This window comes from Schistocerca piceifrons, chromosome 8, assembly GCF_021461385.2.
Source record: "Schistocerca piceifrons isolate TAMUIC-IGC-003096 chromosome 8, iqSchPice1.1, whole genome shotgun sequence".
NCBI lineage: Eukaryota > Metazoa > Arthropoda > Insecta > Orthoptera > Acrididae > Schistocerca > Schistocerca piceifrons.
Window position 1 is genome coordinate 54,252,282 of NC_060145.1, and position 18,969 is coordinate 54,271,250.

Consider the following 18,969-nt stretch of genomic DNA (forward strand, 5'->3'; position numbering starts at 1 on the left):
GTGAATCTGTGTGCTTCCATTGAGCTGACTGGCGCTTTGTTTCTGGATTGAAAAGTGGCATCCACGTCTCATCCATTGTCACAACCGACGAAAATAAAGTCCCATTCGTGCTGTCGTTGCGTGTCAACATTGCTTGGCAACTCGCCACACGGGCAGCCATGTGGTCGTCCGTCAGCATTCGTGGCACCCACCTGGATGCCACTTTTCGCATTTTCAGGTCGTCATGCAGGATTGTGCGCACAGAACCCACAGAAACGCCAACTCTAGAGGCGATCTGTTCAACAGTCATTCGGCGATCCCCCAATGCAATTCTCTCCACTTTCTCGATCATGTCGTCAGACCGGCTTGTGCGAGCCCGAGGTTGTTTCTGTTTGTTGTTACACGATGTTCTGCCTTCATTGAACTGTCGCACCCACGAACGCACTTTCGACACATCCATAACTCCATCACCACATGTCTCCTTCAACTGTCAATGAATTTAAATTGGTTTCACACCACGCAAATTCAGAAAACGAATGATTGCACGTTGTTCAAGTAAGGAAAACGTCGCCATTTTAAGTATTTAAAACAGTTCTCATTCTCGCCGCTGGCGGTAAAATTCCATCTGCCGTACGTTGCTGCCATCTCTGGGACGTATTGACAGTGAACGCGGCCTCATTTTAAAACAATGCGCATGTTTTTATCTCTTTCCAGTCCGGAGAAAAAAATCGGAGGCCTTAGAACTTGAATGCACCTCGTACATACTAACTCAATTCCAAATGATATGCAGCACCCTAAGGAAACTAAAACAAAACCCAGAAAGAGACTGCTCAGGTTCTATAATGTAATAGGTCTCCCTATGCTACTTTATGAAAGTGAGTCACGAATGAGATATATATATGAGAGAGATATGAAAGATCGCACAAACAGCGGAAATGAATTTTCTAAGGTCAGTAAAAGTATATTCTAAATTAGATAGATTTGGAGAAGAAGAGCTCAGAGAGGAGTTGCGAATGTATGACCTAAACGATAAAATACAAATACATAAAAAATGGAAAGCCCGTGTATAACACTCAAGTGAAAGAAGGCCAAAACCATCACGCAGATAAAAGCCAATTGGACGAAGAACTGTGAGAAGACACGAGGGAAGATCGGAATATGTTCTATGACGACAGAACATATCACAAAGGTCTAATCATAGTTGGCAAGAAGAAAAAGAAGCTACGGAGAGCTGTGACAGTTCTTACTACGAATCCTCGACCAAATAACTGTCCCATCCTCGCCAAACTAGATTTGTAAGTATGTAAACGCCAGTATATATTAACCATCATGTTTTTGTTCTTTATCTGTAATACATAGCTATTTTCAGTATCCTAATATGTGTAACTTCAGAATCCCACCACCACGTTTGCAAAACTAAGTTCTTGATATTTGCGAAATGTAAACCTAACGATCAGTGTGCATTAGCAGCTTTCAAGGTAGTGGCCAGAGTGATCACTGATTATCAACGCCTTCATTGAATCAACTTGTCCAATATCAAGTGCTGATATCAATGATGAAGACGGTAATGATGATTAAAGGAGACTTATTACATGCTGAATACCCAAATTTAATGTATCTGTTCTATAGTACACAAAACTAGGTATACGTATGTGTCGTCGACTCTGGTTGAAGCTGATGGCTAGTTGCGTTGTTATCATTGTGTCAGCGTAATTAGAAAAACTAGGTTGATTTTACATTGGATTGTACAGCACTATTCAAAAAAAATTTATTTGTAGCGCTACACGATTTTGTACTATATTTCGGTGTTTTAATTAACAGAAGCTGAACTATGTTTTTCAGTTACGTGTTGCACATATCTTACACTAAACACCGTAACGCAACAGGGCATAAGCTTCCATGAATGTTTTGTCATTGTGAAGTGATCAGGTGCTAGGTATCCTTTGGGAACTACGAGTTTAATATCAGCTAAGATGCTGTGTTGTGGTTATACACGAAAATAGTAACTGGACGTGATGTTAATTTTCTTCCGTTAACTTGCTTTTAGTCAGCTCTATAAAAAAAACTCACGTCACACTTTCGAGCCGTCAATTTTATTCCGTCGTGCAAACATTTAGAAGACCTTTGGTCTACCTATACATTGATTTAGCAACATTAGTGTTTGACAAAGGCAATTGTTTGCAAAGACCGGGTGCTGTTGCACTTCTTAATGAAGAAATACAGGTTGGACATAAACAGTCTGAAAAGCTTGTAAAGGAGTTGCAGCATATGCCGCGCTGCTAAACAGTTGTTAAGAAACAAGGTTTCCGAGTTAACTAGAATTTAACTTGTCCAATCACGTCGATGCACGCGCAAATTAAAGTAGCCTGCCAGAGAGCGCCGCCGAACTTTTTCATCGTTTAACTTCCTCCATTCGCACAAAATTTGGTCCAACTATCTTAAATTTAGCACTTCCGGAAAAAACAAAATTTCAATTGACTATAAGGATTTGAATGAGTGGTAACTTTCGAACCCACAAATGTTCGTGCATTACAGCATTTTAGTGTGTGGAAGTAAGTTTGCAGACACACACACACACACACACACACACACACACACACACACACACACACACGAGAGAGAGAGAGAGAGAGAGAGAGAGAGAGAGAGAGAGAGAGAGAGAGAGATCCAACGAAGAGCGGTGTGTTTCGTCACGGTATCGTTTAGCTGGCGAGAAAGCGTTACGGAGATGCTAAACAAACACCGCTGGCAGACGTTACAAAAGGCAAAAGGGGCATTGTGCATCACGGAGATATTTACTATTGTAATTTCGGGAGAGCACTTTTCAGGAGGAGTCGGACAACATTACTTCCCCCTCCTCCCCCTCCCCCCCCCCCACCCCACATACAGCTCGCGTATTGACCAAGTGTATAAAATTCGAGAAATTAGAGCCAATACAGAGGCATACCGACTATTATTCTTCCCACGCACTATTCGCGAGTGGAACAGGGTTGGAGGGATCAGGTAGTGGTACCAAAAATACCCTCCGCCACACCCAATTAGTTTGCTTGCTGCGTATGATGTAGATAGACGTAGATTTCAAGATGACTGCAGAAAGATTCTGTTGCTTCCAGCATACATTGGAGGTAAGGACCACGAAGATAAGATACCAGAAATTAGGACTCATATGTAGGCATACAGTTTTTTCCTTTTTTCTATTTGCGAGTGGAAAGGGAAAGGAAATGTAATCTTTCGATTAATCCCCCTTCTCAATGGGGTCAAATTTCACGATTATTTGAGTTAACTTATCTTATGAACTTATGTAGTTAATTCAGCTTTACATATTTAAATTATTTCACACTCCTTGTGGCTAGGTATTACCTGGAGGCAGACTCCGTTTAGAGGGAAGACTCGTTAGCCTGGCTGCTGTTGTGTCTTTATGTTGATAGCAGCTCGGCTGTTTTTTTTTTGTTCAAGACACGTTCGCGATTATCTCCCACACGGGTCATTTCCTGCCTCGTGTTCGCTGATATGTCTTTGCTTCTGCTCTCGTATACTTCAACGAGTGTCACATTTCGCTATTACCTATGATACAATCTGTAAAAAACGTTTCCATGCGGCGTCTGATGTGAACACGTCGAATTCTCTCTGCAGAAGAGACGATAGTACATCTGTAACTATATCTACATAGACACTCCGCAAGTCGTCATACGATACATGGCGGATGGTACCTTGTGCTACTGCCAGTCATCCCTTTCCTTTTTCGCCTTCATATGGTGCCAGGCAAAAGCGACAAAGTATTTTGCACGCAGGGTATCCGTGGCTGCTGAAGGTCTGATGCTGAAGACTCCGCTATCAACTGGTAAACGTTATTCGAATTTTAAGAAAAGTAAACATCTACAGCCGTTCTTGTTACGTCATTTATTATGTAGCTCCTAATTTCGCCGCTTCAGGACACTATCTTCAGGCCTTAGTTAATGCTGAAGGGATTGTCACGGTCCATACATACGAAGCATCAGTGGCTGACATAGCTGGTTTACGCAGACCATATGTAACTGTGATGGCTGGCTGGGGTGGCCGAGCGGTTCTAGGCGCTTCAGTCTGGAACCGCGCGACCGCTACGGTCGCAGGTTCGAAACCTGTCTCAGGCAAGGATATGTGTGAAATCCTTAGGTTAGTTAGGTTTAAGTAGTTTTAAGTTCCAGGGGACTGATGACCTTAGAATTTAAGTCCAATAGTGCACAGAGCCATTGAGCCATTGAGCCATTTTTGTAACTGATGTCTCTCCAACTGCCAGAAGTCGATGGTTGGAGAAACGGAATCACAGAGAGAGTTTACGTAAACCAGTTGTGTCGCCTACTGAAGATCGTGATGACATCTTTAGTACTAACTAAGGTCTGAAGATAGTGCTCTGAAGCGTCGAAACAGGTAGCTACACAATATATGACTTAACAATAACGGCTGTAGATTTTCATTTTCTTACACTAGTCAATGGCCGTAGTCCAACAGACCTCCAGTCGAAAGTATAAACATACAAAAACGTTCTTATTGTCCACACTAACGGTTTCCCGTCTTACAAGCGCATCTTCAGATGCAAACTACATATTTAAGAACCGAAATATAATTATAAGCTGTATTGCAAATTTATGCTATTTTAGACCATTTGAAAGGTTATAGTTACAAAAACAATTACGTTAATCCATCACAGATGAACCCAACTTGCTTAAGTTAAAAAACTGGACGAGCGAAGGGTGTCCGAGGTCCTCCATATAATACACTCCTGGAAATTGAAATAAGAACACCGTGCATTCATTGTCCCAGGAAGGGGAAACTTTATTGACACATTCCTGGGGTCAGATACATCACATGATCACACTGACAGAACCACAGGCACATAGACACAGGCAACAGAGCATGCACAATGTCGGCACTAGTACAGTGTATATCCACCTTTCGCAGCAATGCAGGCTGCTATTCTCCCATGGAGACGATCGTAGAGATGCTGGATGTAGTCCTGTGGAACGGCTTGCCATGCCATTTCCACCTGGCGCCCCAGTTGGACCAGCGTTCGTGCTGGACTGCAGACCGCGTGAGACGACGCTTCATCCAGTCCCAAACATGCTCAATGGGGGACAGATCCGGAGATCTTGCTGGCCAGGGTAGTTGACTTACACCTTCTAGAGCACGTTGGGTGGCACGGGATACATGCGGACGTGCATTGTCCTGTTGGAACAGCAAGTTCCCTTGCCGGTCTAGGAATGGTAGAACGATGGGTTCGATGACGGTTTGGATGTACCGTGCACTATTCAGTGTCCCGTCGACGATCACCAGTGGTGTACGGCCAGTGTAGGAGATCGCTCCCCACACCATTATGCCGGGTGTTGGCCCTGTGTGCCTCGGTCGTATGCAGTCCTGATTGTGGCGCTCACCTGCACGGCGCCAAACACGCATACGACCATCATTGGCACCAAGGCAGAAGTGACTCTCATCGCTGAAGACGACACGTCTCCATTCGTCCCTCCATTCACGCCTGTCGCGACACCACTGGTGGCGGGCTGCACGATGTTGGGGCGTGAGCGGAAGACGGCCTAATGGTGTGCGGGACCGCAGTCCAGCTTCATGGAGACGGTTGCGAATGGTCCTCGTCGATACCCCAGGCGCAACAGTGTCCCTAATTTGCTGGGAAGTGGCGGTGCGGTCCCCTACGGCACTGTGTAGGATACTACGGTCTTGGCGTGCATCCGTACGTCGCTGCGGTCCGGTCCCAGGTCGACGGCCACGTGCACCTTCCGCCGACCACTGGCGACAGCATCGATGTACTGTGGAGACCTCACGCCCCACGTGTTGAGCAATTCGGCGGTACGTCCACCCGGCCTCCCGCATGCCCATTATACGCCCTCGCTCAAAGTCCGTCAACTGCACATACGGTTCACGTCCACGCTGTCGCGGCATGCTACCAGTGTTAAAGACTGCGATGGAGCTCCGTATGCCACGGCAAACTGGCTGACACTGACGGCGGCGGCGCACAAATGCTGCGCAGCTAGCGCCATTCGACGGCTAACACCGCGGTTCCTGGTGTGTCCGCTGTGCCGTGCGTGTGATCATTGCTTGTACAGCCCTCTCGCGGTGTCCGGATCAAGTATGGTGGGTCTGACACACCGGTGTCAATGTGTTCTTTTTTCCATTTCCAGGAGTGTATTTTGTAATAATGTTGCCGGGTAAATTTAACAGATACACTGGTCGTTCCTTCCATGTGCAAGTATCTACGAGAAAAAGAAGCACTCCTAAGGCGAACGTTTATTTCCAAGATGTACCTAAAAAGGGTAGTTAACGCTGGAAATAGTGCAAGACCGTAAGCACAAAGATGAAACTAGGCACGCTGCCTTCATACTTATCTTGGACCTGATACAGAAGGCGCAGCTTGCGAACGTAGGTCGTGCCTTCACAAGCTACCAGGAAACACTGACTGCCCAGGTAAATAGTAACCACCACGTGGACACTGTGTCGCGATGTGTAATACACAATCATCGCCGGGCCACTCCATTGCAACATACTCTTAGTTAACCGTACAACCGACTGAAGTTTGTCAAAATATGATGCTTTAAGTCCAATTAACTGTTCACCGTGTTCTGTGTATTATCTTTTATGTATCTACGATTTTTCCCCACTACCTCCAACAGATTCAAAACCTGGCTCTTTTCTTTTGTTTGGAGTATTGAAAGATTTTCAGTAAGATCTGCTATACTATGCACACGTTCCCTTACTTACAGGGTTAATGCAGATTTCATGCAGATTTCGAATGATAAATTAAGAAGCGTCTGGAACCATGGCCCAACTTCTCAATTATCCTTCGTACGTCTAGATTTTTAAATTTTGGCAATATTCTCAGAACGGCAATACCTTGACTGAGAACGCTGGGAACTTTTGGGATTAATGTAATACGTTTTTTGAGCGTAAGTATTCAAATCTTTTATATAACGGCACATATTTTCAGTAAAGTTCGTAATTACATTTCGGTTATGAAATATCTAGATTACACATGAATATGGGGCTGTAAGCCGCGAAACCGGTAGTGTGCTTAATTAAACCAATTTTATCAATCTCAGCGGTCCTTATGCGAACTGTACGTTGAGGATAGTACAATCCTCCTGCAGTCAGCCGAAAATGCCGGTTCTTCATATTTTCTCGGTAACGTTTTTGCGAAAGGAACGTAGTTTTTCCGCCAAGGAATCCACTTTGAGTTCACGGAGTTTTTTCAGTAGTACTCTTGTGTTTAGCAAACCTGCCGGTGACAGGATTTTCCGCACGTCTCTGAATTTCACAGTTCTAGGCGAGCTTGTGGAGATCACCAACACTTGAGCGGTAATGAAGGAAAAAAAATCCCACCAGTATTCTGTAGGTGATCTCGTTTATAAATTTACACTTTTCTAGAATTATCGCAAGAAACCGAAGAAGATCATTTGCCTTCTCTACTACTGGCCTGTGCTCCTTTCATTTCATATCTTATTGCAACGTTTCGCCTAAGTATTTAATGGACGTGACTGTATCAAGTAGCACGACACTAATCTGTATTCGAACATTACAGGATTGCTTTTTTTTCCTAGTCATCTGCAGTAATTTTGTTACATTAATAGCACGCTGCCATCCATCACACGAAATAGGTGTTCGGCATAAGTTATCCTGTATGCTGCAGGTTATAGGCTATAGTCACGCAACGACACTTTCCTGTATTCAAAGAGAGGGAAAACCCATTCATCGTTGCGAACTAAGCTCACTGGTGATGGTTCCTTCTGTGAACTCTTCGTTTTTACTCGTTCGCTGTGTCTTTATCTAACTGCATGCTGCATGGATTTCAGATGAATTTCCAGAAAAAAAACATCAAATACAGCCAAGTATTACTTCCGCATGATAAATTCATTGGTAATGTTACGTCGGCACGTCGCTTACTTCGATTTCCTCATGTAAAAGTGTTCTCTGAAAGCGTCAAATTAGTGAAGTGACGCGACGGGCCAGTGACCGCAACTCACGTAAAGGTCAAAGCAGGGATGAATGGAACTACGGATTACGTAACCTGTTTACGACTCACCTCGGTCGTCATTCGCTTTCCGGGGAAGTTCGTAGTCGAGCACGTAAGCTGGCTTGGATTGAAGTTTGTTTACAGAAAATTATACATACCTGTGCCGACATTACTAGCAAGAAACAACTGAAAATAATCTATCATCAGTCAAACCGACATGCATAGTTTTGAAATCTGAGGAATTTCAACAGCACTTTGTCATCCTTGAGATCTAAAAATTTTAGGTCTTTAAATACAAATTTTAATGCGATCTTGGCTCTGAAGTATTTCTTCGAATATTACAATCTGCAGGAAATTCCTTGCTCAGAATGTCTAAAATATATTAACAGCTCTTTTTTTACAATTTCGGGGCGTGTGAATTACTGTATTGGAAAAACGACGACTTCCGACACAGACCCGAGACACTGCATATTAAAATTAGAAGGATTGTCTCCGCAACCGTGGCAACTACATAAAAATGCTCGGAGGTCGTCTGAACTTGTCAAATGGAAAGGAGCAAGACTACTTTGTTAAAAACTTTTACGATATAGCTCCAGTTATTACCTTTAAGATTTTTTCAATCTAAAAAGAACCAGTTTTTGATTAGTCAGCAGTTGAAAGCGGCTGCAAAGTTCATACATGGAATCAATTGTCTGTTAAAGATCTTGAGTGCGCACAAGCAGCCATTAACACACGAGAGTGAAACGAATATTAAATTCAACAATTCAGCAAATTACGTATTAGTGTACTTACTGAAAAATCTTACACAGAAATTTGAGAATAAAAAAATCCACCACTTGCTCAGTGCTGATAATTTTATCATTTATATTACTATGGAAAAGGGCAAGACAAAGTTATCGACGAAAAATACGATAATCTGTAGAGGTGCTTGTGCTTTATTGAAAACATTTCGGAAAAGGTCTCTTATTTACCTTACACGAATCAGATATGAGACGATTATGCTGAATGTTTTTGGATTAACTTTAAACTCTGTTCTGGAAGAAGCATTTCATGGAGTATTTTTCGTGTTCCAAGGAGATTCATCATTAAAGGTTGATGGTGAAAACCATTTGTGTTGAGAAAAAAAAAAATGTTCAGTGGTGTAGTTTAATTCAAACTTCAAGAACAGAATGCAAATTGTTCTATTTGCGTTTTTCTTAGCACTATGTATCTTGAAAGCCAAAGTACCGCACTTAGAGTTAATAATTCTTGGTAGTTTTAACACACATATGGAGTTACAAAAAACTGAAGAATCATTAATGGTTCATGGTTCCTGTCCCCTGTTCTATTACCTTAATCCTCTGAATCACGAATTTAAACAGTCACTAAGCTGAATCGTGACCCAGAAACAGCAGACAAAGATACTGAGTAGGGGTCGACCGAATCCAAAAAAATTGAACGAAGAGGATTGAACTACTCGTTTATAGTAAAGTAAGAATAACTTTAAAGAAGTTGATTTCAGTTACAAGTTCCTTAAGACGGTTTCTTCACATCGGCATGTAAATGAAGCTGCTGTCAACTATCTTGTTTCTAGAGTAAAGGTTGTAAATTACCCAGCTAGGAAAGGCGTTAAGATTGTGCAACGCTATTATAAACCACTAAAAAATGAAAGAAAGCTGTACATGCACTTCAGGTTGTGTCTGAATACCACCGTAAGGTTCAAAGACAAGAAAAGGAGGCTTTATCGAAGAATAAGAATGTATAAAAGAAATTTGCCACACAAGCTTAGTAAATAGTAGGATTATAGACTATTATTAAAGTTAATGCAACAAAACAGTATTAATAATAACGTATGAAGTTTTGCGTTGATATGGTACTTCTGAACAGTATATTTCGAGGTAAAAGGCAAACACTATTTTTCATCGAAAAAATTAGCCAAAGCAAGCAAATGAAACTTAAAAATCTATGATAAAAAACTTGCCCTGTAGTATGCACAAGTTCTACAGTCGATGGGAACGAGGGCCAAGGTGGGAACGAGGAACGAGGGCCAAGGTGGGAACGAGGAACGAGGGCCAAGGTGGGAACGAGGAACGAGGGCCAAGGTGGGAACGAGGAACGAGGGCCAAGGTGGGAACGAGGAACGAGGGCCAAGGTGGGAACGAGGAACGAGACCGACTGACTGAACTAGACTGACCACGTTCCAAGTAAACAGTGGATGACCGTTCTGGGAACGAGAGCGGCCGCAAGCAAACTGGACGATGAACGACCACTCTGGGAGCGAGACAGGCCACGATCGAAGTGAGCTGTGAACGACCCTTCCTTAGAGGTCATGCCCTGGTGCTTCAGTCCACTTCAGTGAACCATTCCTTTGGACCTATTCATCTGCAAACGACCCAGCCCTGTATCCTACAGAGTCATCAACGAACAACCTCAGAATGCAACTAACTAGCCGTCAGATCGTTTATGTATATGCAAATACAGAGTGGTGCTACCGCATTTCTCTGGAGCCCTGCTGATGATATCTTTGTCCCTCACAAACACCTACCGTTCACGACCACGTACTGTGTCCTATTATTTAAGACTTAAGGCGGAACGAAGTTGCAGTGCAGGAGCAGTCAGTCGGCTCACCTGCAGGATGGTCATGATCCTGGACACGAAGGCGGGCGTCATCTGGAGCACGTGGCCCATGTTGGCGCCGTCCAGGTCCAGCAGGATGACGTTGCCGCAGATGATGGCGGCCGGGTCGTCGCGCAGCATGAGGTCGCCCGCCATGAAGTTCAGCTTGAAGACCCTCTCCACGGGGATGGTGGCCGGGTCGGCGGCGCCCAGCCGCAGCAGGAACACCCGGCTGCCACGCTCGTCCGGCTCCGGTAGCTCCAGCAGCACCCTACGCACCAGCAGGGGTACCAACATCTCACGGTGGACATACTAGCAACTCTATACACAACCATTCTTAATACTTCTCATATCAGTGTGGTACTGCTAAGGGTAATGTCTCAATGTCTCACCAACAGAGGTGAGAAAACTTCAGCAGTGTGTAAGGTAGTAGTATTTTGCACCTTACTGTAATACAGGGTGATTCAAAAAGAATACCACAACTTTAAAAATGTGTATTTAATGAAAGAAACATAATATAACCTTCTGTTATACATCATTACAAAGAGTATTTAAAAAGGTTTTTTTGACTCAAAAACAAGTTCAGAGATGTTCAATATGGCCCCCTCCAGACACTCGAGCAATATCAACCCGATACTCCAACTCGTTCCACACTCTCTGTAGCATATCAGGCGTAACAGTTTGGATAGCTGCTGTTATTTCTCGTTTCAAATCATCAATGGTGGCTGGGAGAGGTGGCCGAAACACCATATCCTTAACATACCCCCATAAGAAAAGATCGCAGGGGGTAAGATCAGGGCTTCTTGGAGGCCAGTGATGAAGTGCTCTGTCACGGGCGGCCTGGCGGCCGATCCATCGCCTCGGGTAGTTGACGTTCAGGTTTCATAACTAACCTTTTTCGTAGGACTCTCAATACAATTGATTGTGGAATTTGCAGCTCTCTGCTAGCTCTGCGAGTCGATTTTCCTGGGCTGCGAAGAAATGCTTGCTGGATGCGTGCTACATTGTCATCACTCGTTCTCGGCCGTCCAGAACTTTTCCCTTTGCACAAACACCCATTCTCTGTAAACTGTTTATACCAACGTTTAATACACCAGCTATCAGGAGGTTTAACACCATACTTCGTTCGGAATGCACGCTGAACAACTGTCGTCGATTCACTTCTGCCGTACTCAATAACACAAAAAGCTTTCTGTTGAGCGGTCGCCATCTTAGCATCAACTGACGCTGACGCCTAGTCAACAGCGCCTCAAGCGAACAAATGTACAACTAAATGAAACTTTATAGCTCCCTTAATTCGCCGACAGATAGTGCTTAGCTCTGCCTTTTGTCGTTGCAGAGTTTTAAATTCCTAAAGTTGTGGTATTCTTTTTGAATCACCCTGTATAATAATTGTTGCAAAGACGATTTGGATACCGGTTATTATATTATTTATCGGGCAATCAGCCTATTGAAATTAATATAGGGAGTATCAGACGGCATAAGACGCGTAATAACTTTAAGAAATTCGCATGTTGCACGAAGTCTGGGTTCAGGTGATATTTTCAAGGAGTTTGGCTGGAGCGGACGAGCGGCACTGCTCAAAGGCAGGGCAGAGGGGTGCGGAAGTTTATAACCGACTATTACGAGTCGGCACGCGAAAGCGTCCCTCCGGAGCAGGTAGGCACCCATTGCGCGGACAACACAGGCAGGGCTTCGAGGGACTGCGCCTCGTTGGCGCTGGGCGTTACACGACGCCACTATGTCGAGATGAGCTGGCGCCTAAGGGAGCCTTCCCACGAATCTTAACGTTTTCTGGGGCTTTCTAGGAAACGCGGTTAAGCTGGTGCAATGACCTTTTCCCGCGCGAGGGTGAACAGAGACACGATTGGTGGGTTCAATTTTGAACGGAGTTTCAGTTTGTTCCAGAACATTCTAGGCGCAGTAAGGAGCAGAATGTTTCGATTGGCTGGAAGAAGCCAGGAAATAATAGTGGGAGCGAATTGTGCTGGTCTAGAGCCACGGGACTGTCCAGCTCGAAAAATTGCGTGGGGGTGCTGATTTTTGCAGAGGGAAGCTTTTGGAGCTGTTATCGGGGAGAAGCGTCTTAGCTCCTGTAGCGATCGGACGTCGTGCTTTCCGCTCTGCTGTAGGAGAGTAAATTCTTTTCAGTGTGCTGTGCAGAACTTTGAATAAGTCTGCCAGCTGCAACTGAAACTAGTATTCAGTTAGGGGTACTGTCATGTTTTACTGTTAGAGATAGGCTGATTCCGCTAATTACGGTTGGAAATACTGTCTCACAGGAAGCAGACAGGAGCAGAGCAATTTCCTTGAGGCACACTTTATTAAAGACATTAGTGGATTCCACCTTTGGGCTGGTGAGTCCCATCTTAACGAGTGCGTGACGATTGGAAAGAATGCGGAATTAGCTTTTGAATAGGAGTTTACGAACAGGAAGCCTGTTCGCGAAAATAAATTCATTTTGTTGCAATTGAGGCTCCTCGACAACGCAGACGCCATCGGCAGTTGCTGACCTGTCCACGATGCTGCATTTGGTAACGTGATGCTCAGTTTCGGCATTTAATCCGGTATTACGCACGCCTGTGATTACCAGAGCTCAGTTTTCCAGCCACGCTTTTATTGATAATTTGTTAATTGCAGTAGGTTTGTCTGACGTATTTTATGCCGTCTGACAAGGGGAGAATGTAGAAAATAAGTACAGATGCGTTATCCGACCTTAAGAGTTATTTTTGGAATTTAAGGGCCATTGCCATTACTAGATTAATTTTATCACTTATAAATGTATGTCATTGTTCAGTTCGATGTTCGGAAGATTGTTGTCCAATAAACGTGTTCAATGCTATCCTTGTTTGTTTAGTAGAGATCAGTTCCCTGAACAGTATTTAGTTATTAAATATTGATCAAAATTAGTGAAGGGGCAGTTTTAATTAACAGGTTGGGTCTCCGCCTAGGGTCCCTAATCGTGATTATATTGAAAGAGACCCCTTCCAAGTGTACCATCCACAAATCGCTGTAAGATAGGTGGAGGTGCATATGGGACACTATCTACTGATGAGATAGAAGACAGGGGTGGTTGCCGAGCTGAAATACATTGGTGATCCAGTTATGGAGTCTCGGTTTTAACATTTAACAAGGCAGAAGGTGTGGACAAACTTTTATTCACGTAAACCGTCACTGTAGCAGACCGGCAAGTGTCAAGCTGTCGCAAAGTAAGAGCGATCTTAGAACAAACTTACGCAGCGATCGCACAGTCTCAGGTCTAGACAATTCGCCTGAAGAGCTTGCCCACACCTGAAGACCGCATTCAGGAAAATATTGATATTCCGCACAGCAGATGAACTGTCAGTTAAAAACGAAGAATCACGGATTGAATGAAAAGGAGAAAAATACGGCAAAATCTTTAGCTGGTCTTACTTTTGTGGTCAACACTTCCTTTAAAATACCAAGAATCCTCTACAAATTTCTTGTGAAATGTCACTTTCCGTCCAACGCCCAAGATTGCAACATTTTTGGGATCAGTGGTGACAGAACCGCACAATATGGGGGGGGGGGGGGGGGGGGTCTGCTGTGGCCTGTTGTGGGGTTGTGAACCACTGAGGACTACGGCAGCACGAAGCCTCTCCGTCACTTCTAGGTCCCCAGTTTAATACACAATGCAATGCAACCCAAGAAATGCTGCTACCGGACGAGCTGAGAGCATTTATATTCTCCCTGGGCGGGTGTGTTACCACAGGTTGAAAGGGAGGCATAGGAATGTTGCTTGTTTCCTATCCCTCAATATTTCACACACAGTTGGAATGAAGTTCCTGAGCGCAGATTCTGAACGAGAGGATCTAACGTCTTTTGTAAAGACTAAGTGCACTTCCGAACAATTAACATTCCGTGAGCAAAAGGCTCGTATTGGTACAAGATTGATCTGACCCCATAACTGAATTACATTATTACTTCCCACAGATACTGTACACAGTTACTGACGTCTGAAATAATTAAGAACATGTTACTGATTATAATTGGGGTGGCATGTAAGTACTCGCTCCCACGCAGATTTTTATGTTCTATACATATGCAGGGTAGTATATCCCTTTAGATTTGAAACCATGAACGATGTGGCAGGGTGGGTGGTGGTAGCAAATAAAATATGGTGCAATATTCGCAGAAAAATGACCTAAAGGTATCAGTAATCTTACACAAGCTTCTCCTTTACTTTTAATAATGAGTTAAATCAAGGAGTAGGCATGGTTGGTGCTGGGTGAAGCCTGCAATTGCAGATTTACTGTCAGCAAAACTCTCAAATAACTGAAAACAAGTTCCTAGATTAAAAATTCTTAAGGAGTAGGTATTCATTCTGTTCTTACTACAGAGTACCACCCATAATGCCTTACTCGCCATTAAGTGATAAACACACAAGTGTGGGGGTTTAACGAAGATCTTCATACTGGTCACAAGGAACGAAGCACTAAATCTGGATAAATTTCCAATTAACGTGTGTGTGTGGTATTTATCAGCTATGAGCCATAATGCTTAAGGCACGAGATTCTCTGGCCTATAGCCATGGTTCAGACTCTCACAAACAATGATCAGAAACCTCAAACCTTTCTTTTAAGGTAAGTATCGCTGAAAGAATAAATAGGTGATTCTACAACTAAACACATTCTTATTCCAGTATCCAAAACCTCACCTTATCGTGCCAGAGCCCGAGTGAGCATGGTGGGCGCTGAGAGACAGATCCACTTTCAAAAGAGTGGTGGGTGGGAAAAGGACTACTTGGGCCTCACCAGTTACCGCACAATGAAGTTCTAGCCTGACACATATCTCTGACTTCTCTCCTAGTCCTCGTTCTTTGGTGAACTTGCTCCTGAAGTTGAGTTGTTAATGGAGGTACTCACATAAGCATTCAAACTTATCATACACATTTTCACTATCATGAGCACGGGAAACAGACCCATCACCTCATATCTCCTCCAGAGGCTACTGGCCTGCAGAATTATAATATACACCACATGTGAAAAATACGCAACTTGCATCAAAGATTGAATCCGTTTCAGGTGTTAGCCTCTAGTCACGTAGTGGCTGTGGAGACACGAAGTTGTGCTACAATTAACCCCATCAACCACTTATTGCAGGGTGTCTCATTCCAGGGTATTGAGCTAGCAGTGCTGCCCCAGCATTGTACTCTTTCCCACTATTTACACTTGACACGTCCATACCTACAATCTCTACAACATGATATATAACGATCAGGGCAAGCAGAATGTTTCGTCAGTTTGGTTAAACGTCGTGGTCCATTCATTACGTTGGAAGGTAATGGTGGGCATAGGTCACATGTTGAAGATCAAGAAAGTTCCCATAGCAGACATTCCCATTAGCATGACTCGGTGTTTGTAACGACTACAGTACTGCTGATTATGCTGGAACAACTGGTTGGTGAAAATTCGCGCATCTTGTGCTGCTAACAGCTTGTCGAGGGAACTAAGTACGATGGTTAGGTTCCTTGCCGACAATTTCTAAAGGATAATTGATTAGATAAAGCACAGGACTCCTTAGGTTCAGAGCCATACTCCCTGTTACGGTCGCTGATAGCGAAAAATTCAGCGCGAGATATCCTATTGGCCCCCATTTAGCAGTATCCCGCTGTTCCGTGATTCGAATTATTCTGTCTCCTCCGTGCTAAGTATGGACTTCCAGATTCATGGGTGCTTGACCTGGGTCTCAGCTTTCTCCACTAAAGTCGTTTTTAGTCTGAATTATAAGATTTTAATCTACCTCCAGAGCAGTGGCAGTGTGGTTGGGGAAGTGGTTTCTCCCGCCGCATGTTAGGGCTGCGGAATCCCCGGCCACACCTCCTTGACCAGGCTACTCTCTCATCCCTCTTTTACTCTGCTTTAATCGCGTTTAGATCCGGCTTGCCTCCTTTCTGTCACATTCAATTTTCTATGCTAGGTGTCGCACTTTGTTAAATATTGAAAGCCCTTGACTAACGGACCAGGAGTGGGAGATGGGTGCTTCGTTTCCTGTTGCATGCAGAATCCTGCTGACTTCCCTGTATCCTCCATCTTTCTTTTATTATTGAAGGTACAAAATATGTTCGTGTCCATGTCCGACTAGATCAGAAAACGTTCGTGATGGACTTGTCTACTTCCAGATGCACTACTCTGGGTCGAGGGAGTGAGGACATCATTTGTTCATTTAGCCAGCCAACCAACCATTCAACAAAAACAATACCAGTCGCCTTTGTATAGGTTTATTTATAGCCAACCAGTTTCGACGTTCCACTACGTCATCTTCAGGCCTAAACTGCTCCAATCCAGTAACCATGTTATAAATATAGCAGTGACTTTAACTGGTCTTTTAATATCTATTACGGGCATACGTGCTCGCTGGACAGCAGGAAGTTGCTGACTGCTGTGACGAAGTTGCTTAATCATATCAGGCAAGAAGAAAGTACTTCTGCTTTTAATTAACGTATCTGGTGTACCCAACTTTAATAAACAATCATTAGCAGTTGTGTTCACAATTTATTTTGAATAGTTAGCTCTACCAAGTGTGAGATGTGATTTGTTATCGCTAACTCGAAGATTCGTTGCTTGTGTATGTGCAAAAGTATCGAAGAGGCTCAAACTGGTGGAGTCCAACAATTCGCGTACCTCCGGTGGTCGAATACACAGATTAAGCAATTCAGGTCGCTGTGTGCATGGTATACAGTTCTTTACGTAATGCTCTACACTCTGCTTTTGTGCGCGCCACCAACATTATTCAGCTACATGTCTTTCTGTTATTCTGCTAGAAGATGATATTGTGCATACTGTAATGCCTTTTTCCGCGTCGGAGCTGGTAACATGAAACTGAGTTCTGTATTAAAGATTCAAATCTGCCTGCACCTTCGCCATTCCACGAAAGTGGAATCCACTGTCACACGTCCTTGCCATTTCAGTGTCACTCGCCAGGTCGATAAATCACCTGAAAATCAAATTCACTGATTTTTAACGCCCAGCGTGCTAACCTGCTCGAAGGATCTTTTAGTCACAAGAGCCACCACAAAGCTACATATTCCGTTATGATCTTTAATTTTCTGCAATGCAAACAACATTTAGTGTTATGCCCCATATGCTGCTCAGAATCTCCTTTGCGAAGTGGTTATTTTTCCGCTCCATTCTGTTGCTGTGAGTGGTGGACATGTGGATGTTTTGCTCAATTCTCTACATGCCTTAACATAGAACCGAGCACCTGGTTGTTCGCATTGCGCGACAGCACAGAGTGCTTGTCATAACCCGGGAAAACTAATACATGTTCACGTGTTAACAATGTCTGTGACTGACTGAATGCCTCCTCGCACTCTACTGACCAATTAAATGTCACACTTTCCTTCAGAAGATGCGTGCCTGGTTGCGAAGACTTGCCTGAAGTCCAGGCCACTGCAGTGTATCACAACTCTTTAATGTGGGCAGCTACAGCCCTTGACGTTCATGGTTAACTGAACTTTAATAAAAACCACAGACAGCTGATGATTTAAACATGACCAGCTGTTTGCTGTTTTATTCAAGGTCAGTTTACCAGGGCACTATACACTGTCCAGCTACTGTGTGACCACTTCCCAAAGCCAGAATAATCGTCTTCTGCAGTGCAGACCACAGAGAGGTGCAGGAAGGGAGTCGGTGAGGTTCTGGGCAGTGCCAACAGGAATGTGGAGCCACACAGACTCTAGTGCTGCAGCCACTTACAGCTAGTTTTCTCGGTTGATGATCCACGGCGCGAAGAGCCAGATCGAAGTAGTCTCACAGATTCTCGATTGGGATAACATTCGAGGAGTCTGATGGCCAGGTGAGTAAGGTGAATTTATCCCGGTGCTCCTAGAACCACGCATGTGGACTGCGAGCTGTGTGATTCAAATGGTTCAAATGGCTCTGAGCACTATGGGACTTAACATATGAGGTCATCAGCCCCCTAAATGTGAAACTACTTAAACCTAACTAACCAAAGGACATCACACACATCCATGGCCGAGGCAGGATTCGAACCTGCGACCGTAGTGGTCGAGCGGTTCCAGACTGTAGCGCCTAGAATCGCTCAGCCACTTCGGCCGGCAGCTGTGTCACTCATTGTATTGCTCTGGTGGTAGATGCAATCATGCCGAGGAAAAACAAATTGCATGCTGGGATTCCTAACGGTAGAGACACTTGTGTTGATGCACTGTGTCTTCCACAATGAAGACATTATCCAAGACAAGATTGCCCAGACTACGACGCTCGCTCCTCTGGTCTGAATCCTTCAGACGATCAGGTTATTCGCCTTCTAACATTCTGCGTGGTGTCTGTCTGTTCTAAGTCGTGTCTCCCTACCACTTTCGCGCAACGACGCTCTCAGCGTGATTTTTTTAGGGAATTGACTAGTTTGAACCTGGG

The 18,969-nt window shown here is 44.1% G+C and overlaps 1 protein-coding gene across 1 annotated transcript in view; it reads right to left on the reverse strand.

The window, feature by feature from the left end:
* LOC124711883 (alpha-tocopherol transfer protein-like) overlaps nucleotides 1–18,969 on the reverse strand; it is a 147,549-nt gene that overhangs the window by 73,244 nt on the left and 55,336 nt on the right. The window contains exon 4 of the mRNA XM_047242125.1: nucleotides 10,583–10,841. Within this exon, the coding sequence (XP_047098081.1) occupies nucleotides 10,583–10,841 (259 nt within the window). The remainder of the gene's footprint in view (nucleotides 1–10,582; nucleotides 10,842–18,969) is intronic.